The sequence below is a fragment of the Podarcis raffonei genome, chromosome 6, assembly GCF_027172205.1.
Source record: "Podarcis raffonei isolate rPodRaf1 chromosome 6, rPodRaf1.pri, whole genome shotgun sequence".
Taxonomy (NCBI): domain Eukaryota; kingdom Metazoa; phylum Chordata; class Lepidosauria; order Squamata; family Lacertidae; genus Podarcis; species Podarcis raffonei.
The window spans coordinates 44319168-44343579 of NC_070607.1; the positions used below are offsets into that span (position 1 = coordinate 44319168).

Here is a 24412-nt window from a genome sequence, read left to right on the forward strand (position 1 = left end):
TTTTTAAGCCTTCAGTGTTGCAGAGGACAACCTTTTTTACCTTAATGTTCTCAAGCCATCAGAAATGGCAGAGCTGGTAAAATGCTTAAGTCCATATACTAAAGCTCTTTCCAAGTTCCTTTTTATCGTTTGAGGTTGGTCTACATCAGTAATGGAGAGCCTGTGGCCCTCCAGTTCTTGCTGGACTGCAACAGGATTCCTATTGGCCATGCTGGTTTGTTTGGGGCTGATGGGAATTGGGAGTCCAGCAACATCTGAATGGCCACAGGTTGCCCATTGCCTGGTCTACATCTAATTGCAACCTATCCCAACTAAACTTTGATAGCATCACCCACCTTTGGGAAATGTTACAATACAGTTAAAATATGCATATTTCCTTAGTGCTTTGGCCCCAAGTATTCTGATGCAGCTCTTAGTGATAATTGGCCACTTTTCATGGTTTTCGGCAATCTAAATCTATTACTGGACAGAATGTGCCGTATCCAGTGTTAGTACTACTCGGTGTAAGCCCATTGAAATTGAAGTACTTAAGTTAATCATATCCATTAATTTCAATGGATATACTGTGAGGAAAACCTATGTTGAATACAACCAATTAACGTTGGTTTGGTTTTGTGTCTTATTGTCCTTTCCAGATGTAATTCTCAAATGTTTCAGAAACAATATAGCACATCCCTTTTTATATAATGTGCTTGCCCACTGTCTACTTGTAGTTGCTTGTAAGGATGACGTTAGCTGTTGCTTACAAGGTTCACTTCTTAAAAGAATACATGAGTTAGCATGAGCAGCATTGGTATTGAAGGTGAATGTGTGCCAGAAATGAACAGATTGTGAACAGCAATTCTGTAAACAATATTGCTATATAGACTTGTTACTAATGGTTAGATGTGTTCACAAATTGAAATCATTACCTTTAGTACATATCTTTTCTCACTTCAGTCTCTTAACTTTTGTATATCACAGTATAAACAGAAACTTTAGCTCAGTCAGTAGAGCATGATACTCTGAATCTTAGTATAAGTATAAACATACTTTCCCCCTCAAAAGGCCAGGAATAGTCCAGAAACAACACATGCAGAAGCAGAAGCAGAAGTAGAAGAAGCGGAGGTTGTGCCACCAGATGTTACCAAAAAAGTGAGTTTGTAGAGCACTTTAAAATGCCTCATTACATATAGTATTGTATGAAACTTAATGCATTCCTTAATTCTGCAGGAATGGGTGTCAGGTTAGTGAAGTAATTTGGTGCTGACTCACTGACTTGGATCCAGAGTAGCCCTTTTGCAAATGGAACTGTCTATCCATTGAGTTTTTCCCATTCTTCCTGCAGATTCCTGCAGACTTCTGTGCTATCTCCAACCAAATGAAGCAGGGTTTATTGGGGGTGGGGGGAATTTGAGGAAATTTTTCCTTTCTCCTCTCCCTCCCAACCCCCAGTGAGTGAAAGATTGAATTCTACTTTAGACAATTAGAAAGTGGGATGGATCCTGTGAAGTTGCATCCCTCTCATACTTAATTCCATGTATGTAAAATAAGTGTAATTACTGACGTCACAGATGGGATGAGGAGATTTGTACAGTTGTGCATTATATTTCTTTCCTACTAGGGAGATCCATTTAATGAAGAATCCCATCAGCTCTCTGATCAGGCTGAAGGCTCCAATTTAGACTTCTTTGAGGCTGACCCCTTTGTTGGTAGTAAGTTATCTTTCATTCTGTTTGTATTTATTGTTTATGACTGCTTTTGTGTTATCTGTAATTATGTAATTTTTTCATGTTGTAGGTTGCCTTGCGCATGGTTTTAACTATGGAAAGGTGTCATGCAAATAAAATGATATATGTATGTAGCCATTCATTGAAAAAAGTGTTTAATGTCATTAAGCTGAATTTCCATTAGGTTATGTGAACATAGATAGCGATAGATACTCCTGCCCCCCTACACACACACACACACACACACACAGGTGTGGAGTGCTTAGCACTGTCTGGGAATGTGAAGAAACAACAACAAAAAGTGATTCTGAACCCATCATGCCAAAAAACGGGTGAAATAACGCCAAAGTCACATTTCAGTCCAGTATCCCAAAATCAGTGTGGACCTCCACCTTGGGATGATATCTTGAGAGGTGGCTAAACCTATGCAAAAGAGGGTGAAGTCACACCAAAGTCAGATTTCAGTCTGCCATCTTGATGCAAAATGTTGTTTGGCATCCAAATGTCAATTAAGAGTGCTGCCCCCTTCCCAGGAACCCTCAAGAGGCGTTACATACAAGGGCATAGAGAGAACAAATAAACAAATGGACACATCATTTCCTAAAATATATACAGTAGTAGATTATGGTACAAATTGATATTCTCCAAAGGCTTGGATTTCATTCTAAAATGTTAGGGCAGTTCTAGTACTGTTCAATTTAAGTCTGTCTGAGCAGTTTACAGCTAAATACAATAAAATATAGAAATTAAACAAAAGAGACAAATGAGAATAAAAATAAAAGAGCAAAGGATAAGGGGAAAACTTCAGTGAAAATTCTAATTCAAGTGAAAGGTCTTGAGGGAGGTAGGGGAGGAAGGAACCCTACCTTGGGCAGGTTTTCCTTTTAGCTCTGCTTTGTTTTCTCAACATCACCTTTCCCCCTTGCTTTCTCCAGTTTTCAAAATTGCATGTGCATTGTTGATAGACTGTTGTGTTCAGGAAGTAAAATAACTGGTATGCAGAACCTTCTCTGTGGTTACCATGCAGTGATGTGTGTTTGGCTATAATATTTCTTACTAAATGAGGGAAATAACAGCAGGGAAATGGTTCTTTTAAAATATTGATACTCTTGAATTGCTGTTTTGACCATCTTGTGGTTAGCATTTGTGAGGTGAGTCTTGGCAGATTGTGAGGGCCTAACCATGTGTGTTGCATACTAATGCATATCAAAGTGCTCTAACTCTAGGGTGTGGGAGGGAGAGCATAGCCAAGACCTTTTCAAGAACTGGGAATTTAGAGCAGAGAAATAGCAGGGACAGAAATGTTTTAATAGCCCAGTGCCTTTCCCAGGGTTTCAATAAAAGGGTGTGTGTCCTTGGCACCCCAGGGAGCTGTCACATGAAGGAGAGGATCAAACCAGCCCCATAGATATCAGTGCCACAAAAGTGAGCAGTCCTTTGTTCTTTTCATGATGCTTTACCTCCTAATAGGCTAGCTCATCTCATTTTGAAACTGTATGAGAGCACTGAAGAAGAAAACAAGGTTGCACTTAGTTGTAGGAGCTGTTCAAGTGGTTCTGTGCAGGGATGCAATTCCTCCCATGTCCTTTGATGTCGAAGCTCATAGCATACATACCTGAGAGCTTCTGCAACAGTTAGGTGAAGGGAATGAAAGAAGGATGAAGGGCAGATAAAATTTTTAGATGAGTGGGAATACAGGTTGAGCTCCCACAATATCCCATGTATGGCCTGTGTTGTATACAGCTGCACAGAACCATTTGACACTCCTTTACAGGTAATTAGAGGTTTGGTTTTGCCCCTAAAGGTCTGTACAAGTGCTAGGGGAAATATTTACATGTGATGTTTCACTCTTTAAAATAGGTGATCCTTTCAAGGATGACCCTTTTGGGAAGATTGGTGAGTTACTTTTTTTTTTTTTTTAGTGCACAAGCAGGACATTTGAGGAACTCGTTGGGGACTGTAATTTTTTATTTGGAGTAGAAATGGAAGAACTGGAGCTCTATATGAGTTCAGCCTTAGCAGGTTTCCCAAACCAATGTTACCTGTGATGGAGAACTCAATTACATTAAGGCAACACAAGGATGCTCACTTTGCAGAGGAAGCTATGGGAAATGCTGAGCTTATTAGAACAAGGAGTAACCCAACTTTGGGCACACAAATCTTCTAACATCAGAAAGTTCTTTCTCTAGGAAGTGCTTGAGGCTGAGACCCAACATCTTCTACTAACTGGCATGTGGTTATGGCAGCCTATTACTTGCCTATTTGTACCATTTAAGGGAAGCAGAAGGGAGTTCTCCAGAGGTTCTGTGAACAGATTTTGGGATGGGGAAATTCTGGAATCATCCAGTCCAAGCTTACCAAGCAGCTAGAGAATTCTAAATGTTGTTGCCATGAGATCTGTTTTCCTTCTCTTCTCCCAGTGCATTGAAGGCATCATTGTAGAATGTTTTCTTCAGAACCTTTTCATAATGTTTACTCCCTTCTGCTTTTTGCTGATTAATGGTGTGGTCATCTTTGCCATCTTCATAGAGGATAAAGATCAGTTGCTGGGAATTGCAGGTGGGGAGAGGGTTGTTGTGCTCTGGTTCTGCTTACCAGCTGGTCTCTGTAAGAACAGAATGCTGGACTAGATGGGCTTTTGGCCTGATCCAGGAAGGTCGGTTCTTGGTTTCTTACCTTCTCTGCTTTTAAAACTGCTGAACATACACCCTCTGCCAAGCTGATGTTCCTAGAGAATGCTACCTCTCCCCTCCATTCACCCTCAAATTTTCCTAATTATTTTTTAACTCTTCTTCCTGCTTCAAGCTTTTAGAGGTTAGAAGGTATTTATACAATGTGTTTCTTGTACATGCAAGGAGCCCTAGCTTTTTTCTGTGTCAGCACTAACAACAAATTTTAATGTGTGATTCAGGCAATAAATGATATTAACCCAGCCAGATGGGCGGGGTATAAATAAATTATTATTATGTAAGCTATTATGTGGTGCCATGGACTGCAGAAGAGGTAGTTGAAGCAGTAGCTAAAGTTCCTGTGAGCAGGGTGAATATCCAAACATGTCATAGCATATGCTCATGTAAGTGCATACTCAGAGAAGGCAAGGGCTGCTTACATTGACATTTTGTGTAAGCCATATTTAGGTGAACGCTTCAAGTGAGAGGAAGCATATAACAAGCTAGCCCCTATACTGGGCCTTTGTGCAAAACAGAGCATTGTAGTAGATAGGCGCCACTTAAATGAGCAAGATTACTGTGCACGTAGTTCTATAAGAGAATGCAAAACATTTTCAGCAAGTGAATGCAAAACATAACTTCAGTAATAAATCTTGACTTGGTTTTCTTTAAGATCCTTTTGGTAGTGATCCTTTCAAAGGTTCAGATCCTTTTGCAGCTGACTCCTTTTTCAAGCAATCATCCACAGATCCTTTTGGAAGTATTGACCCCTTCAGTGCAACCAGCAACAGCAATAATTCCACGGTAATTCTGGAAGAAGTACATGTACATCTATTGGGGTATTGAACTGAAGCACCATCATAGTATTTAAATAGGGAATTCTGCTAGTTTCTCTAACTCAACAAACGTGTGTTTTAAATGCAATAGGCTGTTGGCAATTGATCTCTGCAGCTGTATTGCCATTCTTTTATGACATCTTGTAGTGAATTGCTTCGCCTAGAGTCTAGAAATATTAGATCATATGATATTTGGAAATGAATAAATAGAGAGGTTTTGTAACAGGAAATGTTCAGAATTACTGTTCCCAGTTCCCATTTTTAAAGAAGGGTTTACTCATTTGGTAGCTACTTTGATCCATGAAAGAAGTAACATAATATAACCAGCACTTGACTGTGTAACAGTTCAGGTGATTTCTGCAGAGTGCTTGTGTTTTAAAAACTTTGCATGGATAGCAGCTGGGCTTTGGTTGACTTAGCCAGCAATAATTTATCTGAGGTTCTGTTGAGATTTAATAAGCATCTCTGGATCCTGGCATCTTCAAACAAAACATTTGTTTTAATACTACTGATTTGAAAGTAATTTTCCAGATAGTTTACGTAACAATGCCTGGAAGGAATATACTTTAAAAGGCACAAGGGCAGCTGAATGTTCAAATTTCAATCTAATGGGTGATTGGTTTCTTAAAGAAAGAAATCTCTGCCTTCATGGGAGATTGATGCAATTTTTGAGAGCAAAACTAATATTTTCTGTATTCTTCAGCAAATAATTAAGGATGACATTAGCATAGGATTTTATTTTTAAATTAAAATATTGACCCTTTGGCAAATAATAGCTAATCTAATTAAGAATCTTGATGGTCTGAAGCAAACAGCTTTAATGAATTTTAACTTTTAGACAGAAACACTGAAGTATAATGATCCTTTTGCTCCTGGTGGAATTGCTGTTACTACATCAAGTGATACAGGTAAGGCTTGAAGTGGGTTTTCAAGCTGTGGCTTCTGGTGATCATGGCCTATGGATTAGCATAATATCTGAACTGAAAGTTTCTCCTCGTGGAAAATTCTGTGCTTAGATAGGAATTAACAGACTGAAAATGAAAGCAGATAAACACCTTCAAACAATGACTTGTCTGTGTTTGGCAGCTCAAATTCATGATTTGGGTTCTGAGCTATGGTTAATACATAATGAGCCTTGGTGTGGTGTCTGAACGGCGCATTTCAGGCATACGCAAAGAACACAACTTAACACAACTGAAGTTGTACAAACCTGTACAAAATCATCCCACAACACTTTTCTGTGGCTGCAGATCTAGTGTTGTAACAGAGATTGAGTTGACAAGAGAACCCATATGCATTTCAGTTAAATGCATAATGAAGAGAGCTTTGTAAATGACCATTTGTCTGCTTAGTTGAGGACAAGTAAGATAACCAACTTATGTGAAACAATTGAAGTTGTCATTTCAATGATGTCAGTTCAAATGACTGACATAGAGGTATAAACAGGATGGCTGATACTACTTTTGTGGGCTAAAACTTAATTTGCAAACCTGGATAAAGATGTACCCATTTCTGGGAGCAAAAGGAGATTGTGGCTGTCTCCCTCATGCCCTGCCAGTGTGTTTGTAAAAGTAGATACACCTTTTGATCTGATTCAGCAAGGTAATATTTATATTCTTGGTTGCGACAATGTACTAATGCATTGCTAAATATATGGCACGCAAGTCAGAGGTTTATTTCACTGATATAGTAGCCTGGCTTACCATTCAGTTACCAAAACTGGGACACTGAAGAGTTATGTATAGTTTCTATGAAATATAGAAAGTAAAAGAATCACCCACCTTGAGACTTCATTTCAAATCATGTTTATAACACTTCGATGAGATCTGCATGTCTTGTAAGAATTCCGCAAAACTATTTTCTAACTATTGCTCTTTAACAATGTATCCAGTAACAATTGCTCTTTAACAATGTATCCAGTTAGAGAACAAGGCTTGATCCTTATCAAATCTCATTGGTTTGAATTTGAATGTGAACTTTGAGTAACGTTTATGCCACCTTGTGAATTTACTTATACTGAGTTCTTTTACCACCTTGTAGTTTAAATTATAGTAATTAAGTATTATTATTATTATTATTATTATTAAAATTTCTATACCACCCTTTATCCAAAGATCACAAGGTAGTTTATAATATAAAATCACCAAATACATAACATAAATAAGATTATGGTGGTGAGGCTGTCAACCCTAAATGGGTGTTGCCTATAACTGGTGTAAGATACAAAAGATTCAATGTAAAATAGACTCATCTCCTCTCTTGTCTAGCTTTTGTTAGTCAATGAATTAACTTTTCTTCCCTGTTGCTTATTTTAGCTACAGATCCCTTTGCCTCTCTGTTTGGAAATGAATCATTTGGAAGCGGCTTTGCTGACTTCAGCACATTGTCAAAGGTAATTTGAAATGATTAATGCCTGTGGAAAAAGCATAAAATTGCTGCAGTAACCAACACACTAGAGGATACAAAACACTACATACGAGGATACAAAACACAACTTTAGCAAATGCTGAATCTAAATCAACAGGTCATGACTTCTCAGATTGATTCCCCATTTTAAGCTACTGTGAGCCTCATTATTTCTGAGATTACTTGCTTTGTGAACTGCCATGAGCACAATTCAATTAATGGAAAACTACACCTACTGTGAGTATAGGCACTTGCATAGTCTCATTGACTGCCTTACTTTCTTCTGCTTCCATTCCAAGATTTATATATCCTTTTTAGAATGTTTCTGAAGCTGCTGTATTTGAATTCTTCTCAACAGCAGGGTACTCAAGCAAGTAAGCAAGTTAGCTTTCAAGAAATGAAAATTGCTCCAATTGTAATCATAATTGTAATTTATTTTTAATACCCTGCCCATCTGACTGGGTTGCGCCAGCCACCCTTGACAGCTTCTAACCAAAATACAGGCAAAGCAGCTAAACAACAACAACACCAAACATTAAAAGCTTCCCGAAACAGGGCTGCCTTCAGATTCCTGTGTCATGTGGAAGTCACTCCGCACACATGTTGTTATACATGGAATAGCTCTCACACAGTTCTGTTTTTCTTGTGGTGATCACGCCGCTTGTGCAGTGAATCCAGCCTCATCTTTAACTGCTGTGAAATTATATAAGAGCAACAGAGCATGTATGTGACTAGTTCTGACTATTGCAGCTTGTATACAAGACCACAAAAGTTACTAGCCTGCAAAAGCGTTTAGTAGCTGTGATGGCTTGTGTATGCTCTTCGCAGTAAACACCCTCTACTCACACAGAGAGATATTTACAGTTCTTTATTTTACATATGTACAAGCAGCACATTACAATCATGCGTCCGAATCAACCGGTTCAGATTTGGGGAGTGGTCTTCTCCGGCTTCTCCTCCAACAGAAAAGGCGGGGAAGTTTCATGGGACATCTCTGATCCCTGCGCTTTAACCCTCTCCTTTCCTGTGCAGACGGCACAGGAACAGACTCTCCGTCTGTTCCTGAACTTCCTGTGCGGTGCTGGGGCTCTGCTTCAGCATCTGAGAGCCTTCCCGCCTCCTGGCTCTCTCCCTCTTCCCCTTCTGTCACTTCCTCTCTGTTTCCCTCCAACTGTTCCCGCTCTGACTCTTCTCCCCACCCCACCCCTGCCTCAAAGGCGTTCCTTGGCAGTCCCATGACAGAAGCCTGCTGTGTTCTCTGCTTGGCACAAATGAAAGTCCATTTTTTTGGTCCTGCCATTACTCTCCATGGCACAGGAATATAATTTAAAAGTACATGAACATCTGCAGACATCTGCAGTTTGCCAGTGTATGAACTCCTGTTTTTTTATGGCACTTGAATAGCACTGTTTTATGTTAGAAAACGAAAATGATAGCCACGTCCTCCCTGCAAGCTATGTTGTTAAGCAAAACAGTAGCTTTTCCTGGTTTTGTTGCTGTCTGTTTGTTTTTTAGGCAAATAATGAAGATCCATTTAGTTCATCTACAACAGGCTCTGTCAACAATGTGGTCATAACTAAAAATGTGTTTGAGGAACCTCCAGCCAAAAATGAAGATGTACCTCCTGCTTTGCCTCCTAAAACTGGAACACCTACCAGACCTTGTCCTCCCCCACCTGGTAAGAACCAGTACTAAGTGTTTGTGTGCTACTCTTTGGTTTAAAGATGTCTTTATGGCTGCAAGAGAGCAAAGAGCTTCTAATTTAGTAACCAACTAATTCCTATACTACTTCTATTTCTTACATAATTTTAAGCCGTCCTTCTTAATTTAGGTAATCTTTACTTAGATACATGTTGGGAGCCATAAATTTGGAAGAGAGGCTGTAACTTTTAAATTGCTGTGACAGTGCTACTGTAGAAGCTGGTTGCTGAGTAGTTTATTGAATTTGATAATGCAAGCTGGTTTAAACCAGTTTTAAAATAGATTAAATTAAGCATTTTTTTTTAATTTGAATAAAAGAACTGGCTCTTACCCACACTGAACCACTTACAAAATCGGGGGGAAAAATTGGGAAGAATGTACATACAAACAAACCCTGAAAAAACGTGAAAGGTTTTAGAAATCAGATTAATTTATGACTACCAGCACTAAGGATTTTTTGTGGGGTTTTTTTGGCTATATAATGAGATGGTGTAACCTAAAACACTATTGTACACTGGATAAATATTTCTGCCACACTCATAATCATGCTAAAGTGATTATTTTGATGTAGGAAAAAGGCCTATCAACAAATTGGAGTCTTCGGATTCCTTTAAACTGAATGATCCCTTCCAGCCCTTCCCAGGCTGTGATGGTTCCAAAGAACAGGAAGCTGACCCATTTGCTCCCACTGGTGTGTGCAAAGAGATGGACACCAGCAATTTTGCTAATTTCAGTGCTGTAAGTAAACAGGATGGGGAGGCATCAAGCTAACTCTAATGACTTGTTTTTGTGAAAAACAATGAACATTTCCAGACTTAAATTGAGTGAAATGGGTTTCATACCGCAATGCAACGATGTAGCACATATTAATGTTAGTAGTGCCTCTCTAAAAAAAAGGGTACATTACGACTTCCTTCTGGGACAAATGCAGCCAGTTGCAGCAGATCCTTAGTTGCACATTTATGTATTATTTAGCTTCACATGAATAATTGTTACCTTTCCCAGTCTTCGTACAAAGCTGTAAGTACACATTGTGCCTCAGGGTTTAATGTCTGTACAGTATATCAAACTGCAGTGCATCATTTATCTTCAAAGCATATGTTAAGGTCACAGTTAGGCAGTTAGAAAATAAGCAGCACAACCTTTACATTGTACTTGTAGCTACCATTTGAAGGCTTAATCCCCTGCAAGATTCATAAATACAAATTGATAGTGTGACAAGGAAATCTTGTCCCTGAGCTCCTTTTTTGGCAACCAGCCATACGGCTAGGCCCTGCCTGCTGCCTCCGCTGTAAGATTAGTCTGGGGGAAGGGCCCAGGCCCAGGGACAACTGATGCAGCAGCAGGCTTTGTAGGCAAGGCATCTTAAAGGCCAAAACAATAGGGGAGGGTGGTAAGGATTTGTTCAGGAGACCGACTCAAGGGAATGAACTATGATTTGTTCAGGAGACCGACTCAAGGCCATAAACTATTATAAAAAGGGAAACTACCGAAAGTAAACATCCTCGTTGTATAGAACACTTCAAGATAAGGCACAGATCTGTCAACTTGGCATGCCACCTGTCCCCTGTTAGTGCTGAGTGATCTGTAAATGAGTGAATAAGTACAATGCACATGAAAAAGAGATGTTATTTTCCAAGGAGCGCAGAATTAAATTTCAAGTACTTGAAGGTAGGAAGCATGGAGCAATCAGTCAATCAATTAACACTGTAAAGGATTTCTGGGTCAAGTTAGTGAGAACATGTATTTATGTCAGTTTTTATCCTGCCTTCCTACAACTGTGCGCCCAAGGAGGAATGACAAAACAACATACAGCAAAATAAAACTTATTAAAAAATTTATAAAGCAAGCTGTTAAAGGCATAAATAGATGAAGCTATCTGCCACCAGCAGCAGAGCACACACAGCAGCCTGAAGATCTTGTCTTAACAACATTTTCATCTGCTAGCAAAAGGTCACTAGACTGGAGGCTAAACAGGCTTCTTTAAGAAGGGAGTTCATCAGCCATTGAAAAGACCATTTCTTGCATCCCCAGCAAACCTGATGTTGACTGCATGCAGAAAGGGATGCTCTCAGAAATATTACTAGCCAGGCAGACTAATATTGGAGGAGGTGGTCCTTCAATCAGCCAGGTCTTTAAAAGTCATAACTAGCATACTGAATTCTCCCTGGAAACCAATATTCCCAGTAACTGGCTCCTGGTCAATAGTCTGGCTATATCATTTTAAAACCCCTGTAGCAGTTACTTTTCAAAGACTGCTTCCTATAGAACACATGACAGTAATCTAGTCAAGATGTAACTAAGACATGTGTCAAGATGGCCAAATCAGATGATTTAAGGAATGAGTGCAGTTGGCACACCAGCCTCAGCTATGTAAAATCTCTCTCTTTCTTTCTTTCTTTTACATCCCACTTTGCCTCAAATGATCTCAAGGTGGTGTACATAGCTCTCTTCCTCCCCATTTTATTGTCACAACAATCCCATGAGGGTAGGTTAGGCTGAGAGTAAGTGACTGGCCCAAGGTTATCCAGTGAGTTTCATGGCTGAGTGAGGATTTGAACCCTGAGTGAGGATTTGATCCTAAGTCTGACAATCCCAACCACTACATCACACTGGCTCTCTGTGCCAGCACCTGAAAAAATGAACTGTGTCGTATGTTACCATAACATTTTCCTTAGTAAACAGAATCATATTTATATCTTACTACTCTGTTAATCAGTGGGTCATAGCGGTGGTGGACTTGGGATTTTTTAACTTGCTTTATTGCATGACGGTCACTGGGATGTAAACCTTTGGGGAAGAACAGTAACGTGGTGCTCTTGATTATTTTGAAGGCCTTTCTTTAATTAAATCTGTGTACTTGGATTGTTGGGTGGTTTTAAATAAGCATTATATAGATATATAATATAGTCTTTCTCTTTAATTAACAGTTTAAAGTAACTGTGCCAAAGATCCGATAGTCCAAACTCTTACAATGGACTTACATCTTTGCAAGCTACATCAAATGCACACTTTCAATTTTCTTTGAGTGTTTGGGGCAAATGAAAATATTATTTTTCTCCTCTTAATCAAACAATGAACTAGATAAATCATAGATGCTGACCAAACACCCATTTAAATTCTAAGTGATGATAACAATAATTTAAACCAACTGGGGACAGAATCTTCTTTAAACACTTGATTTTTACCTCCTCAGTTAACAAATCCATGGTTTCTCTATTTTTAGTATCCTACTGAAGAAGATATGATTGAATGGGCAAAGCGGGAAAGTGAGAGAGAGGAGAAAGAGCGTCTTGCAAGGTTGAAACAACAAGAACAAGAAGATTTAGAACTAGCTATTGCACTCAGTAAATCTGAAATATCAGAAGCATGAAGAATTGCCACAACCATTTGTCCCTTGCCCTGTATGTGTATAGCTAATCAGAAGCTGCTTATGCACAGGGAAGTACAAAAGGCTTTAAATTCCTGCAAATGTGATTTTTGAGCAATGTAATGTCTTATTTGTAATTTTTTTCATATTCACTTAACTCATCTGGCTACTCTTTTTTAATAAAGCGAAGTTCCATTTGTACTTACCTTGATATTCTTGTGTACTATATAAACCATTACACCAAAGTAAGTTCTTATAATGCAAAAAAGACAAATCTGTATTAAGGCACAGACATGCATTTTTGAAAGATCTCAGAAGGCAATTCTGACTCCAACCAAGTTCCCCTTTGATACATGCCTTACGCAGTGTTGAAGATCTAGAATGTGCAGGTGGGTGTAACAACATAAAATGAGTGAGTGCATTGTATTGCCTTTAAACAAATGGATAGGTCAGGTGTTACTGATATTTCCCTTAAAAAATATTAGATGGCTTGTTCTAAGTCTTGATTAGCTTTCTTTTCGAAAGGGCCAAATTTTGCCAATTACTATAATACTGAATTATTTAGGTCTCCCAGGTGGCCCAGTTAGCAAAGTACATTTTCACCTTGTAATCAAATCTGGCCATGTAGCCAACCAAACAGTAGTTTATGGCAAATCTTCATGTACTTAAAAATTGCTGATAATCCTGCTTCTTTCTTGCTAAAATGTTCAGATCTGGTTATCACAGGTATTAGAAATCTATTGTATATTTTAGAGATGATGATAATTGAGGTTAGGCCTATGGAGTGCCTTTATGTCTGTGGGCTTCCTTTTAATGAAGGCTCTTCTTCTAGAGTGGATATCTAACAGAAAATCTAGATTCCAGATGCAACTAGTGTTATCTGAAACTTTTAACTGCCATTTTGCCTACTATCAGGTTTAGGATTGTTCCAAGGAGATTTCTAAGATTACACTGTTTGGCCAAGTTCACTGTTAAGAACTCTGATGCCCCACTGCTAATTGAGCCAATTTCTTATGTGAAATATGCAACTTAATTTGGCAAGTTGACAGCAGAATTTGAAATAGGGTAGGAAGTAGACTACATAAAGATATAGTTTACAACAGTCGGTTGCTGTTGTGTATAATTTATTGAATGCCAACTGATAGTTGCACCTTAAAAATAAATTTTCTTTTATAGTAACGAAGTCAAAATTGAATGTTAATGAAAGTAAGTTATTATCTAATATGTTCTGTTCTGCAGGATGTTAAATTCATTCCAAATGACTCGTTCCATCTTCAATACATGAATAGTTAGGCTGCAGCCACACAAAACTGGTGGTTCTGCTTCCCCCCTCCTAAAACACTGTGGTATTTGTGCCTCGAATTAAGAGTTTTAAAATGATTTTTCTTCTGCTGCAAGGAGTTGCATAGTTACCACTATCAGGATGAAACTTTTCCAGTTACCTGTGGATGCTGCTGCAAGAGACTTTTTAGGAAGGTAGTTTTTGCTCAATTTTCCTATAAATTGAGATCAGTTCTGAGAAACTTTTGCACTAGGAAATGAGCATTTTAAAACACCTGCTCAAAAAAGTAACCTAGCAAAACCTCTTGCAAGTATTAATGTTCATAATTTATCTACCCAAATTTTGTATTAACATTAATCGTGCATATTGTATGTTTAACTGGACTACATAGATTTTTCCTTTTTTGTTATATGTATACTTTGTGGACCAATACAATATCTGTGTGTATATATTATACATATAAATATATATATATTCAAGCTTTCTTGTATAGGATTTAAAGTTCTGAGTCACTTGATGTTACATTTCATGTTACTGACTGATCACAGAACCTTTACTCGAAGGCTTCTAAATAAACCACTGCTGTGTCAGCTTAAATGGCATTACTGTTAAAGTTTTAAAAGGCTTTTAATAACTTGTTCAGGTGGGGTTAGCCTCTATTTATAGACCTTTGTTTAAAAATTCTAAAATAGCTTGTAATTATGAATAAAACATTTTAAGTATATTATGTTTCGTCTGGTTTTTGTTTTTACTTTTAAGTAAACTGTACAGTGTCTTGTGGAAGTAAACAGATATGAAACATCACAACACTAGTTTTTGTTTGAAAATGAATTTTAAGTGAACTTTCCATTCCCTAAAGTATGTTTTTTTGAGAAGCTACTCAAATGTATTATTTCTGTACAGAGTTTGGATTTTGTAGTTCACAGCGGGTGGCGCTGTGGGTTAAACCACAGAGCCTAGGGCTTGTCGATTGGAAGGTCAGCGGTTCGAATCCCCGCGACGGGGTGAGCTCCAGTTGCTGAATCCCAGCTCCTGCCAACCTAGCAGTTCGAGAGCATGCAGTGCAAGTAGATAAATAGGTACTGATCTGGCGGGAAGGTAAACGGCGTTTCCGTGTGCTGCTCTGGTTTGCCAGAAGCAGCTTAGTCATGCTGGCCACATGACCCGGAAGCTGTACACCGGCTCCCTTGGCCAATAAAGCAAGATGAGCGCTGCAACCCGAGAGTCTGCCACAACTGGACCTAATGGTCAGGGGTCCCTTTACCTTTACTTATTCAATAGCTCAAAGTGGGTAGCAGCATCCTAGACATCAGACAAGAAATAGATCCCTATCCCCAAAGCTTTTGAAACCTACATGGGGACAATAGAAACAGCAACAAATGGTGGGTGATACCTGACTATGTCATTCACATGAATTACATCTATCAGTTACTTCTAAAATTCAATCATTTGTGGTTAAGTTCTGATACAGATCTAGCCTCCAAATTAGACAGTGTCGGTTTGCCTCTACTCTCATAAATACATATTTAAGAGCACAAAAAATGCATGATATATGCATGATATATATATATATATATAATGCATTTTTTGTGCTCTTAAATATGTATTTATGAGAGTAGAGGCAAACCGACACTGTCTAATATATATATATATATATATGAGAAGAACTGCTCATATATATATATGAGAAGAACTGCTCATATATATATATGAGAAGAACTGCTCATACATATATATGAGAACATATATATATATGATATATATATGAGAAGAACTGCTCATATATATATATATATGAGAAGAACTGCTTATTTGCAAAGGCTTGGCAAAGCTGTCCTGTGATAGGCTGAAAGCGGGAGAAGGCGAGTTGGGGGGAAAGAAAGGTGGCAAGTGTCCAGTCTGCAAGGGAAGAGGGGAGGAGACGTTATTGCTGCTGTGAAACGTGTGCAGAGAATTGGGAAAGGGGGAGAAGCTCTGCAAGATCTAAGTAGCCTTGGCTAATGGATGAATTGGTTTAACCATTGTTATGGGGGGGGCACAAGGGGGGGAAATAAAGAAAGAGGGAGGAGAACAGCTTCCCTTGGGAGTACCCTGGCGATGCTGTTTTGGAGCCTCAGTTTCCTTCGTGTCCTGCCAGCCTAAACCTAGAAGCAACCTCTTGCCTGAGCTAGCGCCACACCCTTGACCCGAGGCGATGAGCTGCAGCTGGGGCTGGTTTCCTTTATCACGCCGGTTTATCAAGTACGCGGCTCCCTCCGAGAGACCTGCAGGGGGCGGTCGCTCCCCTGAGAGGCCTCAGGATGAGGAGGAGCAGGCGGCGGCGGCCGGCAACTTTATAGGGGAGGAGCCGCCACCCAGCAGCGCGGGGACCTTGCTCTGGAGCCGCCTGCCTCCACTTTCCCGGCGTTATGAGTTTGCCGCTGGCTTTCGAGGCGGAGCGGGATTTTTTTTTACCTCAGCAGCAGCTCGCTTCATCTCGAGGCGAGCCTAGCGGAGCCTCATGGACGCACAAAGTAGCCGCAGAAGCAGCAGCAGCAAGAAAAAAGAGCTGAGGTACTTACTCTGGGGGAGGTGGATCCTGCCTTCGGTTGGCGCGCTTGTGTTTCAGGAGCAAGCTGCCTTGGCAGGCAGGAAACCAACAGGTGAAGCTGTTGCCGGCATGCATGTCGACATTTGCAAATAAACCTGCCGGGAAGTTTGCGTGGCTGGGCCATGCAGCTGCTGAAGCCAATATGGGTTTGTTTGTTTCACTTATTATTATTATTATTATTTATTTCTCGCGTTTTCTTCCAAAGGAGCTCAAGGTGGTGTGTGCCTGGTTCTCCCCTGCCTCATTGAATCCCCACAACCGCCCTATAGGCTGAGAGGCAGCGACTGGGTCAAGAGTCCTTGCCTCCCAAGTAATAATAATAATAATATTTTATTGTTTATACCCTGCCCATCTGGCTGGGTTTCCCATAGCCTGACACTCATATGCACGACACCACACTGGCTCTCATATTTAGCATTGTTATGTGGATTGAGTGTATTTCCCATCCCGCTTCCTGACTGTAAACTGCTGGGGTTTGTGTGTGTGGAAAAGCATTAAATGTGAAAAGAAAAAAGAAAGGTAGTAAGGCTGAGGTGAAACCGAAATAGAGTGTGTATGAAACCCCTGGAGAGCTGCTGCCAGTTACTGAGCTAGATGGACTAACAGTCTGACTCGGTGTAAGTCAGCTTCCTAAATTCCTAATACATAAATATTTAGAAATGGCAGGTGAAAGGGGGTGCACTACAGTATTGCCACTTTATTTAAGTTAAGGCGACATATATTGTAGGTACATACTTTTCTGTCTTTATGTCAGGTGAATCTGCCGCCAGCCTAAATATAAATCTTGCAAGCAAGTGGGATTCCTGACCTCCCTGCTATGTGTGTGCTAATTTCTTATTGTGAAAATAATTTAGGGTGTGCGCGCTAAATTTTGTTCTTGCTCAGGTGCCATATTACCAAAGTCTGCCCCTTGTTTCTCCTAATGTTCAACTGAAATCTACCCTTCTGTAACTTAAGCCCCAAGTGTTTTTGTTCTGTTTTGTCTTGTATCAATGGTTTCCCCTGAAAAACCTGCGTTTTACTGCTGAATCAGAGCAAACGGCAATCCAGGGAAGACTTGATTGCTGTTTGCTCCAATTCAGTGGTAAAACACAGGTTTTCCCGGGGAAAGTGCTAGGAGAAAAGCAACAACAACACTCAGACATGGAGGCTTAAAGTCTGGACCTGTGCCCACTGGGTAGTGAATGGTGATCCAGAAAAAGGTGACAATTCCAGGTTTTCCCTATTTTGATTGGCCCCATTGTGTCCACCTTCTGATTATGGTCTCCAGTATGTTCAGATCAAATTACAAAATTCTTGCTATATGAAACTGGTTGCTAAGTTATGAGGAGAAAGCACTTTTCACGTGCTCAGAAGGTACCCTTTTTGTTTTTACTTCAAATATTTTCAGGGCTAAGCTTTGCTGTTGGGGGACAGGAGGTGGGCATGCTGGAAACAATGTTCCATCCTTGTCCCACAAACCCAGTTTTTTAAAACCCTAGAATATTTCCCTTCCATCACTGACAAAAGCTCAGTGTGTTTGTGTGTGAGAGCCTGCTTAGGTTGAATGTGCTGCCAGCTTTCTACAAAGCACAGGAGGAGATGTAGACCTATTAAATGTTAAACAGGACTTGGTAAAGGACAGGATATGCCAGAATTGATGATCTCTTTAATGTGCTTATTTGTTATTGAATTATTTATAAGCTTTTCAGTTGGCTAAAATGACAAAGACAGTTAAAGAAAATTACACTTGATCTAAGTCAAAAGGCCGAGAAGAAAATTAACAGTTGTGGGGGACCATTGTTCATTTTCTCTCTAGTTTTGGCAAGTCATGAGTTGGCTGCTCATATTTGGATTACTATGGTACCTCGGGTTAAGAACTTAATTCATTCTGGAAGTCCTTTCTTAACCTGAAACTGTTCTTAACCTGAAGCACCACTTTAGCTAATGGGGCCTCCCGCTGCTGCTGCACCGCTGCTGCGTGATTTCTGTTCTCATCCTGAAGCAAAGTTCTTAACCTGAGGTATTATTTCTGGATTAGCGGAGTCTGTAACCTGAAGCGTATGTAACCCGAGGTACCACTGTATTGTTAAGTTTGCTCTGTTTTCATAAAGCCTTCAGAGGGTTGAGAAGGGCTCTGTGCAATAGGTCAAAAGCTGTTGGGCACTTGAATAGGAGAGAAAGGGTTTGGGCACTATGCTGTTTGAAGGAAAGTCTTTCATTTGAAAGCACGTCAAAGTGCAAGTAGATAAATAGGTACCGCTCCGGCAGGAAGGTAAACGGCATTTCCGTGCGCTGCTCTGGTTCGTCAGAAGCGGCTTAGTCATGCTGGCCACATGACCCGGAAGCTGTACGCCAGCTCCCTCAGTCAAAAAAGTGAGATGAGCGCCGCAACCCCAGAGTCATCCACGACTGGACCTAATGGTCAGGGGTCCCTATACCTTTATTCTTCAACACTGTAGCTAAGAGTTTTCCCATTTTAGAGATATGGTGCCATGTAATCACTGATAAATTTGATCCAACTTGTACAAGGTTGAACACTGTTGGATTAAGTTCTATAAGGTGTTTTTTTTTATTTCCAATCAGCTTGTAGCAATCTACTCAAAATATTTTTAATATTTAGTATCATTCTACTATTGAAACTCCTTGATCTAGATCTTTCTCCCATTTGTCTTGTAAAGCTGGAAGACTGAAAGTTTTAAATTTAACAGCAACAAAAAAAGTTTGTCTGTTGTCAGACATATAATGTAATAAGTATTTTCTACTTTAAAACAAACAAACTCAGAGCCAGGCCTACGTTTTTCTTGCTACACTGTTCAAATTCTTTCCTGCATGCTGTGCAGCATAACAGCAGCACATTAAATGGTCGTAGGTTGTCCAGAATACACTTCCTTTATTTTTAATCTTTAATGTCTGTTGCTTCTTACTTTCTCTGCTTTATGACTGTATTCTGTGCCCCAGGCAGGTGATAGAGGTCAGGAGGTTCTCTGTCATGTCCTCTGGGATGCTGAGGACACTGTCTAGCCTGGTAGCCGCCTTTTGCACTTCCTCCAAATGCACAGGTATTGGCTCATACTCCAGTATGTTAGTGGTTATGCTCAATGCATTCAATCCAAATTCAGTGTGTTTTTCCAATATAGTATTTTTTTATGTCCTGAACAAATCCACTGCCTGTTTCTGTAAATCAAAATCACAAGTCAAAGCAGTCTACTTTGCTCGTGATGTTGCAATAGCTAACCAATAAATTAGGTTAGAGAAGTTTTATAATTAGCCAATGGACTGCATAATCTCTGGGCAACTTCTGATAGAAAAATGCACAGTAACTACACTTTGAAGTGGAAATAAACTTCGATAGGAAAGAAATGTTGCTATTTCAAAGCCATGTTGTAAGTCCATTACAACAGCTGGGAAATTTAAAAGGAAATAAATATTACTTTGCATACCAAAAAGTACAATAGCTGATACGTTTGCTAGTTTAATAGTTTATCCATAATCATCATTGTGTTTAGGACTTAAGAAATACACTAGGGTTATTGGCGAAAGCATTTCATATATATTTAAAAGTAACTGAGCTATTCAAATGTCCTTTATCTGGGGGCAGTGATGGGCCGGATAAGGGCTAATAAACTCAATCTCAACAAGACAGTGGTTCTATGAGTCAATGTGGTTCCCAGTTCCAGGCATTAGGTGGACAGCCTGTTCTTCAGTGGGAGTGCTGCCCCATATAGGAGCAGATTCATAGATGAGGGTGATTCTTGATTCCCAGCTGTCACAAGAGACCCAAGTGACTTAAAATGGTGAGACTTACCTGCGCCCAACTATTGCTGGTTCACTAGTTATGGCCGTTCCTGGACTGGAACAGCTTAACTCCAGTTATCAATGCTCTAATAACCACCCATATAGAGAAATGCAACATTCCAGACGCTGCAGGTGGTACAGAATGCTGCAGCCTGGCTGTTGGGCACAGCTGATAAGGTCATGTTACTTCAGTTCTGAAGATACTGTAGTAGCTGCCATTCATATACTGTACCAGGCCCGCTTCAAGGTGTTGGCATTAGTCTATAATTAGTTTTTGTTTTTTTTAAATAGTAATCCTTTTATGTATTTCCTAGTACGTGCTACCCCAAACCTTAAGAACTGCTGAAAAGTCTCTGCTTGTAGTGCCACTGGCTAGTGTGGTGAGTAAAATGGTGATATGAGGCATGGCATTTGCAGCAATGGCACCCCTTTTACAGAGCTCCTCACTGAGATATGAGAGTCCTCCACATTAGGTGTTTTCAGACAACAAGGAGAAACATGCTCTCCGTCCAAGCTTTTGGAACCTGGTGCCTCCACTGGGAACTGCCCAGTTGGTGTTAAACTATGGCAGGGCCTTTCCAGTAGTGATTCCCCACTTCTGGAATAGTTTCCCTGGTGAGGAGAGTCTGTCTTCCTCATTATTGACTTCAAAATATTCCTGTTCACCCAGGTATTAGAAAGCAGAAAGATACCATTCCTAGCAACCCTGAAATAATTCATTGAGAGACTGGTTGTTTTTAGAATATTTTAAATATTATTTTAATGATGTGTTTGCCACCCTGGACTCCTTTGGCAGGAAGGCTGAGATATAAATTGAATAAATAATAATAAGTATCATGTTGGTGTTGATTCTGGATAGAATTGAGGTTTAGTGCTGCAGTTTTTTATAATGGATGTACAATTTAATTTTGTTACATGTTTTATATTGTTTATACTGCATGTTGTGCTCTGTGCTCTGATCTGGGGGAAGGGCAGGGTATAACTGCTGAAATAAAGCAATTGAATAAATACTAGATGCTGCAGTGGAAATTAGCAATAAATCCATTGCTAGTCAAATATTTATGACTCTTTTTTTTAGTTGCCAACTGCTGTAGTAGTTGAAAGAAGGAACCATATTCCTGTTTTGTGTGTTTTTTAAAATGATATCGTAAGAACTTGCTTCTATGTTTGATGTGAATGTGTCCATGTCAATTAAATACTTTTGGAAGTGAGCAAGTTAAGTTTGGTCATGAATTATGAGATGCTATCCTTTGTGTTTTATTTATTATTTCCAGATAATTTTTGAGTGCACAAAATGTTTTGTAGTTCTTATCTCATTTTGCTTATGGAGGGAAGCAATTCCAGTAGGTGCACTGAGGTCTATTGCTTCTTTTTAGTAGTTAATATCTTAATTTAATATGAAATTATGCTAATGGTATTTTAAGGGCCACTACATTTAGATCAAAGGACAGAAAGATAATGACATTACTAGGGGAGCATGAAGAACATGGAGAAGGAAGCAGTTGAGTCCATGTGAGCAATTGAAGATAAGTTGCTTGTTAAAATACCATGGAACAGGAGCACGTGAGACCCATCTCTATGCTTATATCACAATCACAAGACATATTGTAAGAACATAAGAAGAGCCTGCTAGATCAGGCCAATGGTCCCTCTAGTCCAGCATCCTGTCCTCATAGTGACCAACCAGATGCCTGTGGGAAACCCATAAGCAGGATTAGAGCACAACAGCACTCTCCCCCAGCTGCAGTTTCCAGCACTGGCATTCATAAGCATTGCTGCCTCCAACTGTAGAGGCAGAGCATAGCCTTCATGGCTTGTAGCCATTGATAGCCCTCTCCTCCATGAATTTGTCTAATTCTCTTTTAAAGGTGAGTGACCATCACGGCCTCCTGTGAGCTGCATGAATACGTAATTTCTTTAATTTGTCCTGTAAAGCAGGTGTATATACTGCTAATTGTTCTGGAGGTTAAAACTTTATCTCAGACTCTCTGTATCATAGAAAAATGGTGGAATAGTGCTACTCTTAATCCTTTTCCATAACTGAACAGTGCTCAGCTTCTGACAATCTATTACGTAGTGCATTAAACTATTTGAGGGTTTTTTGTGTTTCAGTGAGTTGTTATGCATTTCAGGTTTCTCTCTTTAAAAAAAAAAAAAGAGCCTTGAACAGGAGCACTCATAGGGCATAAGAATCCTCTGGTACATTTTGTTGCAGGTCCCACTTGTAGATGCACAAGCATAAAATGTTGCACCTTTCACATATTTTTTTTAAAAAGGCCATTTCAAGCAGGATTGCCTGATGTTATTTTCTAACATGGTGTTGATGGAGTAATTGTGCTTCGTATGTGAAAACTAAGGGTGCAATCCTATGCGTGCTTACCTGGGAGTAAGTTCTATTGAACTGAATGATTCTTACCTCTGACTAGACATGTACAGAAATACACTTTAAGAGAAGCATTCTAATAGTTAACATGCTGACCTTTGGGAGGACGGGACTTCTTTATCTCATGCCGCATTGGAAACAGAGAAGTTAGCATTAACTCTTTTCTCTTTTTCCAGATCATCTGCACAGGACTTGAACGTTGCTCTCAGTGAATGTATGGCAGCTGTGGATCTGTTTCTAAATAACAAGTTCCAGGATGCCCTTGTTTCTCTGCAAACTAAGTAAGCTTGTTTATTTATTTCTCTAATTATTGTTAGCATTTCTGCTTGACAAGAGAGGAGGGTTCCAAGCTATGGTGCTAAAGTAACTAGCTTTTACAAGTCTTTCTGTATTGTTGCATGCCACTCCAGTCTCCAAGCAGTGCGAGATTCCAAGGGTTCTAGGCGCCTACCCAGGGTTCGTGTTTCCTTTGGAATGAGGCACAGCAGAGACTGTGGTGTCTTTATAATATATGGTTTATTTACACATATATACAACCTGAGCTTTTGTGATGGAGGAGTTCACAGCATTAACAGAAGTGTGGCACTCAAAACGGAAGTGCACCCCTGAATGGAGTATGTTCGTATACCAAAAAAAATATGCAACCCGGAACACTCATTTCTGGGTTTGAAGTGTTTGTAATCCAAAAAGTTTGTTAACTAGGCTGTTTGTAACCCGAGGTACCACTGTACTTGCAAGTTACAAAGTTCTTGAAATGCTGGTACGCCAGTTACTGTTTCTTAGAATTCTCCAATGGTTATTTGTTGCTGATTTTAATTTACAACTACTACTTCAATTTGACTGCGTCTTTCCCTACTAAATTATACAGTTGCTATGAACAATTTTACAAAGAAGGACATAATTGAAAATGATTGTTCAAAGGTTGCATGATGTTAGCTAGCTTTGTCTCCCTATTTCCTCTCCTCCCTACCCACCTCTCCAGTTTTCTGTTTTAGTCCCATGCGGAATGGGATATGGTGTACAGTGGTACCTCAGTTTAAGAACAGCCCTGTTTACGAACTATTCGGTTTATGAACTCCACAAAACCGGAAGTAGTGTCCTGGTTTGTGAACTTTACCTCGGAGGCCTCATTAGGGAAAGCACGCCTCGGTTTAAGAACGGACTTCCGGAACAGATTAAATTCGTAAACCGAGGTATCACTGTACTCAATATATATGACAAAAAATATATCTTTTATTGAATTGGAATGTCACTACATTTGGCAGAGACAGCCATAATCTTTTGACTAAGCTCTGCTCATCTAGCAGCAGCAGAAGGAGCAGGGTGGATAGATAGAAAAATGGCAGCTCTAGGATATGAAAGCATATGTGGTCTAACCTGGAATAGGCAGGACATGCAAACAGATAATTCTCTTTAAATGACATCCAGTCTTTTTGGATGCTATGTGCAAAGTGGAAAATATTACTGGGACCTGGGAATTAATGGGAAAATCTGCATTTATTTAAACCTTTATCTATATATATAAAATCATTGCATATAAAACTTGAGGGGGGGCGCCTGCAAAAGTGATGGGAGCCACATCCTTTGTTTAAAAATGTTATACACTTCATCACAGATGGTTTTGATTATTGCTTAAATGAGCCCCTGTTGAATTGGTTTAATGAGATGACTAGGTATCCTTGGATTTTA

General features: G+C 39.6%; 2 protein-coding genes across 6 annotated transcripts in view; both read left to right on the forward strand.

Moving 5' to 3' along the window:
* EPS15 (epidermal growth factor receptor pathway substrate 15) overlaps positions 1-12897 on the forward strand; it is a 52211-nt gene extending 39314 nt beyond the window's left edge. For 2 of the 4 annotated variants that reach the window (XM_053392471.1, XM_053392469.1), the window contains 9 exons: positions 1048-1134; positions 1604-1694; positions 3570-3605; positions 5052-5182; positions 6053-6122; positions 7530-7606; positions 9136-9298; positions 9893-10059; positions 12548-12897. In XM_053392471.1, the coding sequence (XP_053248446.1) occupies positions 1048-1134; positions 1604-1694; positions 3570-3605; positions 5052-5182; positions 6053-6122; positions 7530-7606; positions 9136-9298; positions 9893-10059; positions 12548-12694 (969 nt within the window). In that variant the 3' untranslated portion in view covers positions 12695-12897. The remainder of the gene's footprint in view (positions 1-1047; positions 1135-1603; positions 1695-3569; positions 3606-5051; positions 5183-6052; positions 6123-7529; positions 7607-9135; positions 9299-9892; positions 10060-12547) is intronic. The other 2 variants (XM_053392472.1, XM_053392470.1) reach the window with 2 other exon arrangements.
* A 3263-nt stretch (positions 12898-16160) lies between these two features.
* TTC39A (tetratricopeptide repeat domain 39A) overlaps positions 16161-24412 on the forward strand; it is a 43694-nt gene continuing 35442 nt past the window's right edge. Inside the window, exons 1-2 of one of the 2 annotated variants that reach the window (XM_053392474.1) lie at positions 16161-16526; positions 22900-23004. In XM_053392474.1, the coding sequence (XP_053248449.1) occupies positions 16474-16526; positions 22900-23004 (158 nt within the window). In that variant the 5' untranslated portion in view covers positions 16161-16473. Of the gene's footprint in view, positions 16527-21718; positions 21948-22899; positions 23005-24412 lie in introns of those variants that run through there. The other variant, XM_053392473.1, reaches the window with a different exon arrangement.